Source organism: Venturia canescens, chromosome 5 (genome assembly GCF_019457755.1).
Source record: "Venturia canescens isolate UGA chromosome 5, ASM1945775v1, whole genome shotgun sequence".
In the NCBI taxonomy this organism is placed as follows: Eukaryota; Metazoa; Arthropoda; class Insecta; order Hymenoptera; family Ichneumonidae; genus Venturia; species Venturia canescens.
The window spans coordinates 1,098,697-1,115,248 of NC_057425.1; the positions used below are offsets into that span (position 1 = coordinate 1,098,697).

Consider the following 16,552-nt stretch of genomic DNA (forward strand, 5'->3'; position numbering starts at 1 on the left):
ATTTATTTGGGCACTTCTAATGTCCCCAATGCTTTCAGCACGAAATTCAACGTTACAATGTTGAATATTCCGAGTGCTCTGCAATAATCGTACCTCGAGTATTCGTCGTCTGAGTGACTATAGGCGTGGGTTCTCCTTCGCCGAGTCCGGTCGTAGCAGAAACCCAAAATTCGTAAAGTTGTCGTTCCGTTAAACCACGAAGTTCCATCGTTAGCGTGTCCGTAGGAAGAGTCGGAGGTTCATGCATCGTATGAGAATTGTGTCTGCTAGCACCAGCCTCTTTGCTGTAAACCGTATATTGTGAAACTTGACCGTTTGGTTGTAATGGAGGAAGCCACGAAACCAATATACTGTCAGCTGTTAACGCGAGTGCTTTTATTCCGGCTGGTGGACCGGGAACTGAAATTCACACGTGATTCAAATTTTAGTTTTAACATGGGAATGGAGAAGTTGGCAGGACGTCTGAGTTGTTAAAACTCTACAAATTGCATTGTTCACGCGTTAAAAACATTCACTTTATTTTGAATCTGATTCAAGTTTTATTATAGAATTGTGATCATCATTCCTTCGACATCGAATGGTGAGGCCTCACCATCTTCTTCAGTCGTGCAGAATATCGGTGGACTCAAAACTCCGTCCCCTGCTCCAGTGTATGCCAATACTCTTATGGAATAATTTGTATACTTGTACAAAGTGTGAAGGAACGTTTCTTCGTTCGATATTCTCTTGATATCACCAACAGTAGAGATTTCCACTTGAAAAGAGACAACATTTTATTATTTTTTTCCGCATATGTAAGATTTCGAAAATGGATTATAGAACATGAAATTGTTTCTATTCGACGTACTGTTGTCAGTTGGAACAGGCCTGTACGAAACTTTGTATCCCTGAATTATTCCACCGTGCAGGTGAGCCGGTGGTGCGCTCCAAGCTACTTTTACGCTTTGCGAAGATAAAGGAGTGCAGGTTACTTGTGTTGGTGGGGCCTCCGGAACTGTATGCGGACCAAAAATCCAAAAAGTATACTATTTAAAATGCGATCAAATTAGTGCTACGGAAAATCCTGCTCCCTTATAATTTTACGAATTCGTTTTTGAAAGTTTTAGTTTCCAGAACGTTTTTTTTTATTATTTGTTAGGAATGATTATTTCGCAAAGAGCCGTATACGTATTGTTTTCGATATGAATTCCTCGCCTGGAGTTTCGAAGCAAACTGACCTCCTTCCTGAGTTGTGCCAACGATCGAAGGACTTGCTGGTCCACTGGCGATGCTGTTAAAGGCCCTGATCGATATGTCGTATTTAGTGAATTTTCTGAGGCCCGTAAGTTGTACTTTGGTAGTTGCCCAACCATTGACAGTGAGGCTTTTGCTCTGATTAACACCCGCTGATGTCGACGAGGAATATTCCGACCATGTAACGATATAGCCGAGAAGATCACCGTTGCAAGATTCTTTGGGTGGTGGCTGAAAATGAGAAACAATCATTACGAAAGCGTAACGTCGGATTGTCCTTCCAATTTCCCTCAAATCCGTTATTGAGGAAAAACTAATTCCACACGCTTTATAATTACCTGCCAATGGACGATCAATTCGCCTGGTCCAGCGGATTGAACTTTTACATTCTGTGGTGGATCCGTTGGAGCTGAATCATTATCGAATAAGATCATTCAAGTTTATCAAATGATAGAGTAAAAACTAGAGTGTGGATTTTTCAAAGTTTTACCTTCTTCTTGAGTCTTGGCCACTACCGGATCTGTCGGTTCGCTCGCATCGATGGAGTTTATCGCAAATATTCGAAACGTGTAAGTAACAGCGGGATGCAAACCAGACACGAGAGCGATTTCTTGGTCATCGCCGTTCGAATCGTATCGTGGAACTCCTTGAAAAAATAATCAAATAATAATGAATCAATCCGATCGATGCTTGAAAATGAACAAAATTTTTTCACTAATTATTTTTATATATAATTTTTTTAAATCGCCAATAATTTTTTTGATAAATCGTACCATTCGATGTTGGATTGGCTGAGGCAGCGAGGCCCGAAGATCCCGGTGTGAAAGTGACGTTGTGAGTTTTCGAGGGATCCCACTCGTCGACGCCACCGTGGATCATTGCTCGGTACTGTATAACGTAATTTCTGATTGGACTGTTACCATCGAAAGACCTTCTCCAGGAGAGTCTAATCGACCTTGAACCAATCTCAATGACTTCAAGAGCTGTTGGCGGATCGGGTCTCTCTGTAAAAAAATATTAAGCAGAAAGTTTGTTATGTGTTGCGTAAAAATATTAGGCAGAAAATGGATAAAGACCTTGGACAGCCAAATAAACTAAATGCTCGCTTCTTCCAAAAGCATTGTCCGCTGTACATCTGTAAGTGCCAGAATCCTGCCTATCGCTGCTGCCGATTGATAACTGCGACTTTAATCCATTATCCGTTTTGACTTGGCTTATACTCAGCCTGTGAGCATTCGTATCGAGTCGATCATTGTTGTGTAACCATTGCACCTCGATGGGATTGTCACCGATGACGGTACAGTCGAGTGTCACCGACTCGCCTCTTCTTATAGTCACGTTTTTACTCTGTAATTCGAATCTTGCTGGTTCTGAAACAAAATAATGCGATGAGCAATAAAGAGCGCAGAAGTTATAGAAAGTTGTCGATAGTAGAAAAAAGTATATTTACCGTTGACTGAAACGTAGATAACTTTACTGAGCCCCAATCCAATGCCATTATTGGCTCGGCACAAATAATGTCCTTCGTCCTGTGGTCCAGCTGACGCTGTCCACAATGACCCATTTGGCAAAATAGTTATCCTGCCATCGAGACCGTCGATCAACGGTTGATAATCATTGGAGGTTCTTCCTCGTCCGCGAAGCCATGTAATACGCGGCGGTGGAAAACCTTTCGCTTCGCAATGTACGTTCAAGGGATTGCCTAGCAAACTTGCCACGTCCTGTGGCTCAAAGATCCACTGGGGTGGAACTTTTACCAAAAGTTCAGCGGTATGATTAACTTTCGCGGCGTTGTTCGTCGCCACGCACGTGTATTTTCCACTGTGACGTGACAACAGTTCTTTGAATACTAAAACACTGAAAAATTCTGCGCCACGTTCCTCAATCTGGAAAAAAAAACGAAACAAGAATAAGACTCGAGGAAAACTTCTGAATTTAGGTGTAATGAGAATTTGTGGTTTTCCTGGAACGGCAAGCGAATGAATTTTGTATGGAAAAGTATCGAGGAAAATCTAGACTCACTTGGAGAGACGATGGCAATGGTTTTCCGTCCTTGAGCCAGGAAAAATAAATTGGAAGATCACCCGAAGTGATGCTGCAGGTCACTTGAGCGCGGCTGCCTTCTTGCAGATTCGGTGGAAACCCGAATGGACTCATAACCGGTGGACCTACGTGAATTGAGATGAAGTTGAGTCTCCAATTTGATATTATGAAAGTTGAGCTCAAACTGTGTACGAAGCTATAATCAATATTCCGCCGCGTTATCGCTACGACATTTCCAAAACTCAAATCCAAAGCAATCCCAAAACCTTGCGAATCGAAAAAACCGAGATCGTCCGCAGCAAGGCTATTTCGTTTCGTTCCCGATATCGTTCAGAGACAAAAGCTTTTATTCGGGTACGTCGAATGATTCACGAGTGCGCATTAAGTCGGTGGTTTATCGAGCAAAGGATTTTCGTAGCTTACGGGAGAAGGAAGCTACTGATAATGTATCAAGAAGTAGGGAAAAAGGCAGAAAGAATATCTCCGGAGAATCGACGCTTTTCTCAGGGGCTTTGAGGAAAGTAGTATTTACGATATATCGTTTCTTCATCTATCGTTCCCACTCTCATTCGTCTCCGCCGCGCGCGAGAGCGCGCGCATTCGTCCTAAGAAATTCAACCTTTTTACTTCTGTCTCGTTTTTCAAGCAAGATGGAAAATCTCGCTCTCGAGCATGTCTTTGCGTGTGTGTGTGAAAAGTTTCAGGCTCCACATATTTCGTTTTGACTGTATATAAACGTCGCAGAAAAGGCCAACGGAGCACGACCATCAAGACTTACTGCTCACTGTGAGTCTTATATCTCGACTAGCAGTTTCCCCCGATCTTGCTCTAACGGTGCACGTGTAAGTTCCATTGTCGTTCGGATCGACGGTCGCTATGGTGAGGTAGCCCTCGTTATCCACCCGATGTCTCATGTCAAGGGGTAGTTCTATACCACCTCTCGACCATTCGACCGACGTTATCGGATATCCCGAGTAAGGACACGCTATCGCAGTATCCACACCGGCTATCGCTCTTACCGGACCAATAGACCTGATGTACGGTGCACCTACATTTTACATCGAATCATACAATTTTTCGTTTTCTTTCTTATACATCATTATCTACCATTCATACCGACAAATATTCTCTTCTTCTACATTTTCTTACGATTGAATCGGGATAGCAATTCCAAGATATTTTCCATGAACATTGTAACGAAACTTTGGTTCAGGTTTTCTCGAGGGTTTTCTCCAAACTTGCTCGAAGGCTCAACAAATTTTTGGCAGCGAATGATTTTTTTTTGCTCTTTAAAATGGGAATGTTTTTGAATAAACAGTTTGCTCGGTGGTTTTTGGAGTCTCTATAATTTGTTTTCCGGGATTTGAAAGTAGGCCAACGACTATTGGGGAATGCAGAAATAGTGAATTGAATATTTTCGATAGTTTTTATATTTGTTTGTTAATTATGATGAATTCCTTTTACCATAGATATTGAGTCTAGCTTTGTGTTCGACAGCAGCGAGAGTATTCCTCGCGACGCAGGCATAGAGGCCACCGTCCTCAGCACTTGCGGATGTTATGTTCAAGTGGCTTATCACGTCACCGGACTGATCGACGTATTGGCCAATCGCGTATCTGTCAATGAACGTCGAATAAGTATAATTGAATTTGTCGACGAAATACAGGCACGTTGGAGGAGTGATCGAAAAGAAAAAATGGTAGGATTCGATCGATTCCGTATGTGGGGAGCAAATCACCTGTGCCCAGCAGCTATTTCGCTCAGAGGCTCTCCATCCAGTAGCCACGTAAACGAGGGAGGCGGAGATCCCGTCGCTGAACATCTCAAAGACACAGGTGGACCCGGTCGCAAAGCCTGCTCTATAAAAGTGTACTGGAGTTCTGGAACGGTGTCTGCAAAAAAATCAATAAAAATGTCGAATGATAATCACGCTTGATCGCACAACGTCGCGAACGGAGATTCGAAAATTAATGGAATGAGTCGCGTTTCGAGAGTTTCGCGTGAGTCGCCGGTCGGATTTTTTTAATGCTGCGTTTTCGACACTTTGAAGAGTCGATGAATTTGACAAGAGTTGACGAATTTTTCCATCCAATAAAACTTTTTATCTTATTACCGCCCAATTTGAGCTCGGCCGTTGCTTGAGCATTTTCTTTATCGCTTCGGACCAAACATTGGTACATTCCCTTGTCCCTGCGTCCGACAGAACCAACGATAAGAACGAGTGGTGCCAAAAGTCTTATTCTCGTGTCTTGTGCAGTAAGAACAGGCACACCGTCGTGAAGCCACTCGACGCTTTCGACCGGATACCCCTCCACGGTACAGTTCATTGTGGCTGATTCACCGGAGTTAACGATCTGAAAAAAACCACAAATTTTCTAATCGTATTCGCGACATCGTTCAATTTTTAATCTTCAAAATGCCAAGCGCGCGTTACAACGATATTGAAATTTCTCAAATGTCAGGAAAAAAATAGTTTTTTCATATATTTCCTCAGTTTAAGTGGAACAAAAATATAAAAATAAAAGGAACATCTAATTGAACCCCCAATCAGTTACTACTGCAATTATCCGATTCACGTTTCAATCCTTTTTTCAAATTGTCACACTACTTTGAGCGATTAAAAAGCAATTGGAGGGAATAGAAAGGAGATTGGCCGGGCCTGGCGTCTCCGAATTACCTGCAATCTTGGCTGTATACGAGCATTTAGTTTCAACGTAACGGAGAGATGAGTCTCGGCTCGTTGCTCGCCAAACTGATTGCTCGCACGGCAAATGTACCTTCCAGCATCCTGGGCGTCGACTCGACGAATTTGCATCAGATCGCCCCAAAGCTGAATATTCCCAAAGGACTCCACAGGTATCGGGTGTCCTGAAGGAAACGAGTTACAATTTCACGTGTCGTACGGATTAGGAGATACGAAAATCGAAGAAAAATCATTTCTTATTAATTTTATTTTAAAAAAATCATGATTTTGTTACCAAGAATTCAGAGTACAATTGGCAGGAAATCTCACCATTTCTATCCCGATACCACGTGAATTGGGGCGGCGGACTTCCCTGAGCCGAGCACGTCAGATGAACGTCCGAGCCTCTTTCGGCTGACAATGCAATTTGTGAGCGTTGCATCAATCTCGGTGGCATGGAGCCATTGGGTTCTGAGCGGTGGCACGTAAAAAGATTTGAAAATATTTTAGCATGCATACACGTCCGTATAAATATACGTTTCATCAATGTACAAAATGGAAAAGTGCACATATCTTGTACATCCAAACGTGAAATCTCATTTTTCGGAGGTTGACGCGAGCAATATATTTTCTGTCTAGGTGGCCAATATTCTCGCACATTTACCGGGGAGATGAGGTGTGCATATATAAGCATACCTGTGACGGTCAGAGTGGCAGGTTCGCTTCTTCGCCTCTCGCCTGTAAGTGCGTGGAGCGTAAGGCAGGAATAAGTTGCTCTTCCATCTTCCGCTCTTGCTGCTCTGATATGGAGATCACCTTGTGACGTCACTACGAATCTGCCGCCTGAAATTTATTCGTTGATGATGGTACTTCGTGTCAACAAATTCATAATCGTCAACTTTCCTCTTTTCTGCTTGCTTTTTTCAAATACTAATTTTATTGTTTTATTTTTAATTGGGATTTGGGCAAATTTTTTGACCATTTCGAGGAGCGTCCAATATTTAAGATCGAGAATACCGCACTGAGAAAATGGCAGAAAAAAAGAGAGAAGATCGAATTCACCAGGGGCAGGAAATGAAAAGTTAAGCAGCACGATTATTTTTGATAACTGGCTCAATTCGGCTCAACCTTTTGACATACTTTTCCTATTTCTCAAATCAGACTTCATATTTATTCCGGATAAATTAAACCTGATTTATTTTCGCGCTCCAGAAAAGTAGATCACGCTCGTTCTTTTCGATCGCTTCACCAAGGGTAAAAAAACTTCGTTTCCTTTTCAATCAATTTATTCGTTTTGAGGCACCGTTTTTGAGGCATGAAAATGTCGAAAATTGACAATCACTGTGGCGAAATGGTTTTTGAGTCCATTTTCATAACTCGGGCTTCGATTTCTCGAAGCCTCGACGTTGTGAATCGCCGAAAGCGAGATTTACAGTCAAATTTGTTTTGGAACTCGCTGTACACCGCGTGCGAATACAGAATATTTGAAAAGGGAGTAGCGAGTGTTTCCGTCTCTCTGGTGTCTGGAGGTCGACATAGGATGTTGTAGGGTGCATCTCGACAGACTTCCGGAGTTGGGTAATCCACCGAACGAAACGATCGTGGTACACCTCCAGCCCAGCTGCTTGACTCCTACTTTACTTCTATATACAACTTTCCATATACATGTATAATTGATATATGTATGTATGTACAGAGGATTCACATGCTCTTTGTGTATCCGTATCATCTGTCTTTCTCTCCATCGTTAAAAGCCACTTACGCTCGTGGTACGATACACCAACTACTTTGTATGGCTTCGAGCAGATTATATCATTCATAAATTGGGCGTTAAACGTTGGATTAATTATTGAACAGGTTACACCTCAACGACCCGCATTAATGCGACGTTACAAAGATTTGTCTCAGAGTATTCACAGTACGATTGGAAATCGAGCGTAATATTCCAAGCTGAACAAAAAAAGTTATGAATTGTAATAAAATTTCATTGTCGACAAAAATTGTGGTAAAACTTATCGGGGAAGTCTCTCTTTGCTACTGAATTAAATAAAAAATCAATATTCAGTGCTTGCAGATTGGAAGATGAACGTTTGGATGAAAAAATCATTGAAATTAGCAGATCGAAGGAGCAAATTTGCTGGGGATTGAAATGTGCTCGTTCTTCGAAGCACGTCAAGCTCCCTACGATCGATCGCGTCGCAGAGAATGGCTCGAAAGTCGGAAATTGGGGAGTCTGCTTGTTATTTTTGAACGAGTATGCATACGAGTTTGAGAATATCTGTTTTTTTGTAGCATTCACATTTCCGGTCGGTAGTTCATGTCCCCTGAGAGAGCACATCCCTCGCGATAAGCAATTCGATCGCAAATATCTATAATACGAGATCGGAATGAAAGAAAGTGGAGGATTGAACGGAGGAGAGCAGAAATAAATAAGGAGGATCAAGGGTCGGAAGGTACACGAGCATGAAAGCGGTAAAAGAGGCGCGATGAGAAAAAGAGGATACTTCCACGGAGGGAAAGTTGAGCGGGGTGCATTTTCGCATCCCTCTTTCTCTTTCTCCCGTCTGCTCGTTCCTACGAAGAAGCAATTTAATATCGCCTTCGCGGACGGAATAAAAATACGGAGATAAATAGCCGGTATTCTCCGCGGCTAGTCTCTTCTGGCCTCAACCTTTCCTTGCTGCGCTCTTCCATATCTCTATACAGACGATACTTGCCGCGTCTAAGTATAGAATACTTACTTGACTTTGGGAGAATGTATGTGCGGACATGTATTACAGTTATGTACCGCGCGGCTATGTACAGCCGATCGAAAAATCGTCGACGTAACTTTTCCGTTCTTTCTCTTTCCTTTTCAGTATATATTTCATACACCTTGCCCTTCTTTTTCTTATCGCGCCTCTTTTCTCTTCATTCGGATTTTCTCGGAGCTTCGAACCGGCTCCCACAGCAGGGGGTTCTCTGTCTCGATATTAAAAAGCCCGCACACCCTTTCATATTTTCTTTAGTCTCGTTCTAACTTTTTCCTCTCGCAATGCACGCTGTACAAATGTCCTTTTTTAGCTGACTCGGATCCCTGATTTCCGAGCAGCATATTTCGAGCAACTTACCACCAAAAATGCACCTCACGGAGCCACATATTTTCCGCAAGTTCGTTCCTCCAAACTCGGGTGCACTCGCGGCAGGATGCGACGCACGGAGAAAGGGGCTTTTTGGATTCTGGATGTTTACGGAAAGCGCAGCTCGGTGTCAAAGACGAGAAAGACGAATGTCGACGTCGTTCGAGAAAACGAATAGGGAGGTGGAAGAGGAATGCTCGATTTCCGGTGCAGAGCAAAAAAAACGTCGGGTTGGATTTACACTTAACGTGTACGATGCTCGTATGAAAAGTTGGGAGAGCGTCGAGGATCTCACGTGAGTGGATTCCCTTCGAGCTGCGAGAGTATTTATCGGACCAATGCAGAAATAGTTATCCAACGTCGAAATATATCTTTGGACGAAAGCTCGTCTGTAGAAGCGTCCGGAATGCCCGCATGCGAACCGTCTTTCAGCGGGGACGAGTTTTCGCGATGTTCGACCAAAACGACATTTTCCTCGACGTACAATCTTCGAAGCGACGTCACTCGGCATTATTTTCCAATTTTCTATCATTCGGGATCACGGACGATTCGCGCGGGTCATGCAACTTGACGCACCATCAGAGACTTCTCAATAAAATGCAACCCATAAATCGAGAGTCTTGATACAGAAATTCAAAGTGTTTATAAACGCGTGTAACGGATGGGAAGATTCGTAAATTTGGCACTGCGGCAACGCATCGGAGGTGCTTAAATGCAACGTACGTACGAAGCGTTACTCACCCAATTACGAAACAAACGTATCACGTCTCGACGCGACGTGATGGGAGCCCTGATATCAGGGAATCTCTCGCTCTCTGTTTCTCCCAGGAAAGTAATTCCTTCTACGAATCGTACGAAACCACAATTCTGTGCCTACGTCATTCCGATATGTACAGAAATAGCGTCTGCCGTCTGCACGAGCATGTGGCGTAGGCATGTGTGCGTGTATAAATAGAAATGCCTTTGCGCATGTATCAGTTACGTGCAAAACAGAGCGACATAAATATGTATGGGGCATGAATGCTCGAGCGTGAGTGAAGCACGATTCAAATGAAAAGCTCGAAGCACGAGAGCGAGAGAGCACGACGTTGAAAGCTTGTTGTGGGCGAAACTACGAATTAGCTGAGCCCTCAAATTCATGAGATTTCGCTCCCACGCACTGCAAAAACAAGCGTGTTGTTTTAACACGTTTCCAGCGTGTTTATGTTGTCGCCATTTTCGACACGCTTTTTGCCGTGTTGTTCATGAAAACAACACATATTAATCGTGTTTTATAAAAACGCATTTCCGTGTTGTTAAAAAACGGTTTCCCGTGTTGTAAAAAAACGGCTTTCCGTGTTGTTACAACACGTTTTAGGCGTTTTCCTCTTTGTCGCCCGATTCGACACATATCATGGCGTGTTGCTGTTGTGCATATCCGCACACTTGAAATGCGTTGTTGGCTTGCGAGTAAATTCACTCGCAAGAATGGCGAAAAATACAACAAAATATTTTTTTTTTACCGAGAATTACTGGATGCGTCTCGTTCGTGAACCTCGGATATCAAAGTTCGAAGATTTGGAAACGAATTATTTCTGAGAAAAATTCGTATACATCGAGGGGGGATTCGATCGACCTACCTACCTAACACGCTCTAACTTAACGGACGCACGCTACCCACTACACTAATTCGCTCATGAGGTAATGTTGTCAAAAAGTCCGTTATACGAAACGCAAACATTGTTTACGTTTGTAAGTGTGAGCTAACCTCGTCTTCGTCCTTTGTCCAGCCAGACTCTTTCTTCTTTTTCTTTTTGTTTGTAGTTGGCTCGAGTCTGCGCTCCTATAGCGTTAAGACCATACGGCCATGTGATGAAAACTTGCTTCTCGTTTTCGTGATTATTCGGTTCGATTCGGTCGGCGAAAAGACGCATACGTTTAATTCACTTATTATTTGTGCCACTCAGCGAGCATAAAAATGGAAAAAACGATTTATTGCAAAAACGAAGAGCGATGCAAAAAAATTAAATTTTGCAAAGTGAACGAAAAAATGAGTGATTCCGAATGTGTCATCCAAAAAATCCGCGAAGCTTGTGAAAACGACTTGCTTCTGAAAAAGAAAATCGAAAATCAAGCCATCGTGTTACAGAAGCTGATTCAAAATCAAAACATTTTATGTGACATCGAAGCAGAGGAAGAAATAATCGATGAATTGGAAATAACCTGCATTGTTCCGTTAGGCGAAAGTCTTCTATCGTGTTCAACGATCTACGCTATCGATCAAGACGGCTCTCTCATTGAAACCCAAGAAAAAATAAGTGAATGTGTGGAGGAGAAAGAAAAGGTAAGATTATCTCGATGTTTTATTATATAAAATGTAGAATAATGAATCTAAACGATTTACAATAGGATAAAGAATTTATAACACATTTAATTCATTGGTAGCGATAAGATTTTTCATAAATCTCTTTGCGTCAATGAGTTTTAATAAGTGTTTCTTAAGCCAGTGATCAAAGTTCAGATTAAATTTCTTTCTCCGCAAGAAAATTTGCATCAAAATTTTTTTCTGACAGCAGTTTTGATGAACTTTCTTTGTAAACAAGAAAAGTTTTGGTCAAATTTGTTTACCGCAGCAGTATTTATAAAATTTTTTTTCTTGCAGCGGTAAAAGTTATGGTTCAATTTTTTGTATAGCAGTAGAGTTTTGAAAACATTCTTTTTAAAGTGATCAAAATTTTAATAAAATATCAATACGTTATCAAAATTTTGATTGCTATAAAGCGAATGTTTTCAAAACTTTACTGCTGTACAAAAAATTCAACCATAACTTTCACCGCTGCAAGAAAAAAAATCTTATGAATACTGTTGCGGTACACAAATTTGATCAAAACTTTCATTACTTAGAAAGAAAGTTCATCAAAATTGTTGCGAGAAAAGAAATTTGATCCAAATTTTTTTGCAGAGAAAGGAATTTGATCCAGACTTTTACCGCTGACAAGAAAAAATCATTAAGAAAATTATGAATATTCTATTGTAACCAATGAACTCAGTGTACTCAAAGATGAAAGCTTACATGAAATTTCTTTTATTGTAAAGAAAGTTTTGAACTCCTGAGATTTTTATTAGGTCGAACGGTCATAAGATTTGCTTTATGCTTTGAGAAATAAAACTGTTGTGCTTATTTTTTGGAATTTCAGGAAAACCAATCAATCAACAGACAATTTAAAAAACTGAAAACAAATGACTTCACTGAAAAAAGAAGCATAATTTCAAGCTTCGTTGGAACGCCAACATCATTGCCAGAACTGACCCCGGAGTTGGTTCAAAAAGTGAACAACGGAGGAATGTTACTTGCTCAAAAGTCATTAACGTATTTTTGGGCAACTGATCTTTTGCATCGCACTAATGGCATGCTGAGTAAAAATGATTATTTCAACTACGCAAAAGCCATTGTTAGTGCTTATCCAGAGCTCAGCGGCGGAGACCATGGATGTGTAAGTTTTCATTTCTTTGCATTTCCAGTTACTACAATTGTCAAAGCCGTCATGTGCTAAATTTTTCTTTATTGAGTTTTCTTTTATTATTGCAGGGGATTGTACGACATCAGTCAAGTACAAATGTGCGGAATCGACGTGCTAATTCAGAACGATCTGTAATGAAATTTGGCGAAGACAAATTGAAAATCGGTCAAAATATTCCAACTGTTTTACGATTCATAAAGAGTACGTTTGAATTTCTATATTAATTTCCATAAATATTAGGGGATCTCTTGTTACATTTTTATTTTTCGCAGGCGTCCTGATGTACATGGAGTAGATGCGTTAAAAGAGCTCGAAAGAAATATGAATTCCGCGGTGACACACCGCACGTATATACGTCTATTGCTCAAAGAGTCTGTGAATTTACGGAAGAAATGGATAAAAATATTTACACAAATATATTGGATATCATAAAACGGCAATTTCGTTTAGGTCGACATTGACGACAAGATATTTGCCATTTTATTTTACTTTCTAAAATGTATTGTACATATAAGTATGAGTAACTTCCCAAAACCGTGCTGAAATCATCCGTGTTGAAACAACACACATTATCAGTATTATATAAATTACAAAACGGAAATTGCCGTGTTGTTCGAAATTTTACGGCGTAACGTGTTGCTTCAACACGATTCGTTAAAACAACACACCTGCGAGATGTATTGTGTGTTGTTGCAACACGATTAGTTAAAACAACACACCTGCGAGATGTGTTGTGCGTTGTTTCAACACACCTAACAACACGCTTGTTTTTGCAGTGCGCGGATGTGAGAGGAGTCAAATGTTATGTACTTGGAAAGCAGCACAATTATCTCTTGCGACAAAGAAAACTCGATCTCTGAAGTAGCTTCCCGTTCTCGTTGTTGTCAACGACCAAAAAATCCCCAACGCTTTTAGGGGAAATCCTCGTTAGGGGAAAAATAGACGGAAAAAATTGGTTCAAGCTCTCGATAAGAGTTGCTAACGACCAAGTAAGAGATACAAATGTTTTGGAGAAGTCCGCGAAGGAGCGTGGCTGAAAAAGAGGAGGAGAACACGCGAGAGAAACGACTCCAGGGCGAGGGTGCGTCCTGACACTTTCCATTCGAGGCTCATGAGGCAGAAGGGCTTACGGACGACTTTCTTACGCCGCTGTACGTCGTTTTATGTTAAGGAGGAAAAAGATGCGGTTCCTGGGTCGGTGCAACGGTTTGCACGCACGAGTGGCAGAGGGACGTGGCGCGCTGTTGGCGGAGGCAAAAAAAGCTTGTGGGAGGCTCGACGGAGCACCTATTTCCGAGAGTACAGCGGCAGGGCCTCCGCTCGAGTTTTTTCCTACCGCTGGTTTGTATAAAACTAGAAAGGGCCGCGAGGAGAGCAGGCTCGTAGGCCGTTGGCACTCTCTAGCTACTGCGTCGCTATTATTACAAGTATAAAGCCACTTCCGGGTACAGTAACGTTGAAACCGAGGACACAAGAGTTCCGGGAGCAAAGTATACTCGTGAGTGGGCGAATCGCGCGGGGGAGGAGACAAAGGAGGGCGGCTGCAACGGTAAAAGCATGACTCTCGCAACTGAAAAGTTGAAACGGCGAGGGTGAGATAAAAAAAGCGAGGATTAAATAGAAACCGGATTTTCGGCGTGTACACACGTATAACTCTTCCACATTCAGATGGGGCTCAGCCCGATTATTTTATCCAATTCAAATTGACTGGTGACCGAACATCGAACAGTTTCAAATGTGCAAACGTAAAAACCCATAGCTAAGCTCTCGAAATAAAGCTACAGAAAAATGTTAAGCTTCGTCAAGTCGAATTGATGCAAAATCCTCCTTCCCTGCCTATCGCGCTGAATAAACAAAATGAAATGCTCAAGTTTCAACGGCCCAATCAACTAAATGAATTCTCCCACATTTTTTCACTGGAAAATCGCGTTTGGGGCTCTGTTTCGTTTTCTACAAACATCTGCTCAATGTCTAGTTTGCTGAAGTCCTTTGCATTTTTCTGCGCTCGATCCTCTTCGCCGAAAGAAGTTTCGCCAATTTTTTGTTCCTCCCGTTCTGTGTTTCGTGTCACGAGAAAATGCGCCATAACTGTGCATGCTTCTTGTCGGAAACGTATCGATGGCGTTTCGATAATCCACGTCGCAAATGTTTTTGAAATACGCTTTTTCAGGACTTGTGATCATGAGCGATCACAAGTGAAATAAGCAAGCAACAAATCAATAAAACAATGAACAACGCAATGGTGAAGTACGCTGATAAAAGTAAATTTGACTGACCCGTATCCGTGCTGCCTGGTAGCAAAATGGCGTCATCCCGAAACCAGGAAGTGACTGTGAGATGTTCCTTAACGTCTTCTCGGGCTGTGCAAGATAAAACTGCGTTACAGCCCTCGACGACCGGCGATCTGTCTACCCTTACGTCGTAACCGGGCACCGTAAGCACTGGAAATAATAAGATGATTATGTGATGAATAGTGAGATTAGAGGAGGGATACTAAATTTTTTATGTCCGAGGGGAGGTTGAATAATTCATGGGGACATAAAAATATATAAAGGAAAAGACCGAATGAGACATTGCGCTCGCTGCTGGCCGGCTGCGAATTCATAGTTTCTTCGTACGTTTCATCGAACACATTCATACGAAAAATAACATACGCGGACAGAGTGCTCGTCAAAAGGAGAGATCCCTTAAATTTATCGCTGTCGCTGGGAATGGCCCGTGATAGATTGCGCTCCAACGAGCTGCGACAAAGAGGATCATAGACGCGGAGGATCGTGCGAGATGTGAGCAGCCGCGATTTCCAGTGCGAACTATACTGGCAAATCCTCCGTGGATGAGAAACTTTTCTACCTTCTCTCCGCGCCTCCCTCTCCTCTCTCAATCTCGTGTCTCTCATTTTCTCGATGATATACTCTCGAGGCTAGCGAAGTTCCGGCGCTCTCGAAACCTCCAAACTTCATCGTCTCTTCCGACTCATCGTCGAGGCGGCAATGTTCGCCCTTTTTTCCACCGACTTTTATCATCCCTTCGATAAATGAGGCAGGCGTTTCATCTTCGTGCTTAACAACCCTCGTCAACGCCTCTGGCTCACGTCATTTTTCTTGATCCCCCTATTTTGCCGATCATCAGACCTTTTTGTACATCAACACCAGACGTATGGGCAAAAAGATTGTGATCCGAAACTCCTGACAACCGATGTCAGGATCGTCTCGCTCATCGAGATCCGTCCAACGGTTAATCAAAACCGTCCGAGTCTGCTTTTACTCTTGTCGCATTGTTCACACATGAGTACAGGAAGAGCTCAAAGGATAAAGCGCAAGAAAACGCTCTTAAGAGTATGGATCAGTCGTCTAAGCTCATTTGGAATTTTCGAGCAGCCTTTTTTTGATCGGTCAAACTGTCTCAAAGAATTTCGATTTCGGACTTTTTAGCTATTTCTCCTCGCACTCACGGTTTGGATATACCGACCGATCCATCCTCTCAAATTTTTTCAAAATTTCCAACCCCGATATGCATCAGTCCGTGGCAGCGACCGCATCAAAATATAGTTGATTACATCAGCACGGTTTTCTACCTTTTTCGCGATGTTTCTCGTCCAAATGTGCCAAAGTTAATGAAACGTCAAAATAAAAGAGTGCGGCTTTGGTCGAAAACTTGAAGAAAGCATGGCAAGAACGGATATCAGAAGGAACATGAGAAACACAAAATTCTTAGACTTTGTACGGAACGCTTCATCGGAGATAAGAGAAAAGTGCCTTTTTCATCGAGAGTGGATTGAACATGTTTTTTGTTTACCCAATGGGCAGGGAGCAAGCGAAGTGTGGCAGAGCAATAAAGGGATGAATGAGCACGGAGAACAAGTGCGGCTACGGCTCGGGATTGGGGTGGGGAAAGTATGAATGGATATTTATTGGTGCATGGATGAGTGGGTATATCGAATGGGGAAGTGTTTGGTGCTCTTTGACGGCGATGCT

At 42.2% G+C, this 16,552-nt stretch overlaps 2 protein-coding genes across 9 annotated transcripts in view; one reads left to right on the forward strand and one right to left on the reverse strand.

The window, feature by feature from the left end:
• Positions 1–16,552, reverse strand: part of Dscam3 (Down syndrome cell adhesion molecule 3) — a 137,712-nt gene that overhangs the window by 4,489 nt on the left and 116,671 nt on the right. For all 4 annotated transcript variants that reach the window (XM_043418755.1, XM_043418753.1, XM_043418754.1 and 1 more), the window contains exons 5-22: positions 14,855–15,019; positions 6,656–6,802; positions 6,290–6,430; positions 5,954–6,144; positions 5,390–5,630; positions 5,015–5,168; positions 4,741–4,892; positions 4,055–4,324; positions 3,256–3,401; positions 2,684–3,119; positions 2,310–2,603; positions 2,007–2,237; positions 1,724–1,879; positions 1,572–1,642; positions 1,218–1,464; positions 848–994; positions 593–754; positions 94–399 (exon numbers count right to left, since the gene is read on the reverse strand). In XM_043418755.1, coding sequence (XP_043274690.1) covers positions 94–399; positions 593–754; positions 848–994; positions 1,218–1,464; positions 1,572–1,642; positions 1,724–1,879; positions 2,007–2,237; positions 2,310–2,603; positions 2,684–3,119; positions 3,256–3,401; positions 4,055–4,324; positions 4,741–4,892; positions 5,015–5,168; positions 5,390–5,630; positions 5,954–6,144; positions 6,290–6,430; positions 6,656–6,802; positions 14,855–15,019 — 3,657 coding nt within the window. The remainder of the gene's footprint in view (positions 1–93; positions 400–592; positions 755–847; positions 995–1,217; positions 1,465–1,571; positions 1,643–1,723; positions 1,880–2,006; positions 2,238–2,309; positions 2,604–2,683; positions 3,120–3,255; positions 3,402–4,054; positions 4,325–4,740; positions 4,893–5,014; positions 5,169–5,389; positions 5,631–5,953; positions 6,145–6,289; positions 6,431–6,655; positions 6,803–14,854; positions 15,020–16,552) is intronic.
• Positions 10,317–14,373, forward strand: LOC122410551 (uncharacterized). 5 transcript variants are annotated; one of them, XR_006260975.1, is made up of 5 exons: positions 10,317–11,401; positions 12,255–12,551; positions 12,647–12,779; positions 12,851–13,659; positions 13,750–14,373. XR_006260975.1 is itself a non-coding variant. In XM_043418759.1 (5 exons), exons 2-5 carry the CDS (start codon positions 11,036–11,038, stop codon positions 12,871–12,873), a joined length of 819 nt encoding a protein of 272 aa, XP_043274694.1. In that variant the 5' UTR covers positions 10,317–10,758; positions 10,882–11,035; the 3' UTR covers positions 12,874–14,373. The 5 variants fall into 5 exon arrangements, 2 of the variants coding, with proteins under 2 accessions (XP_043274694.1, XP_043274692.1); XR_006260973.1 differs by having other exon boundaries at positions 12,851–13,077; positions 13,355–14,373; XR_006260974.1 differs by having other exon boundaries at positions 12,851–13,028; positions 13,355–14,373.

Coding starts and splice junctions, on each gene's coding strand:
- LOC122410551 (XM_043418757.1), top strand. CDS start 11,036: ATGGAAAAAACGATTTATTGCAAAAACGAAGAGCGATGCAAAAAAATT. Junction 12,552..12,646: donor GCGGCGGAGACCATGGATGT/GTAAGTTTTCAT, acceptor TTATTATTGCAG/GGGATTGTACGACATCAGTC. Junction 12,780..12,850: donor TGTTTTACGATTCATAAAGA/GTACGTTTGAAT, acceptor TATTTTTCGCAG/GCGTCCTGATGTACATGGAG.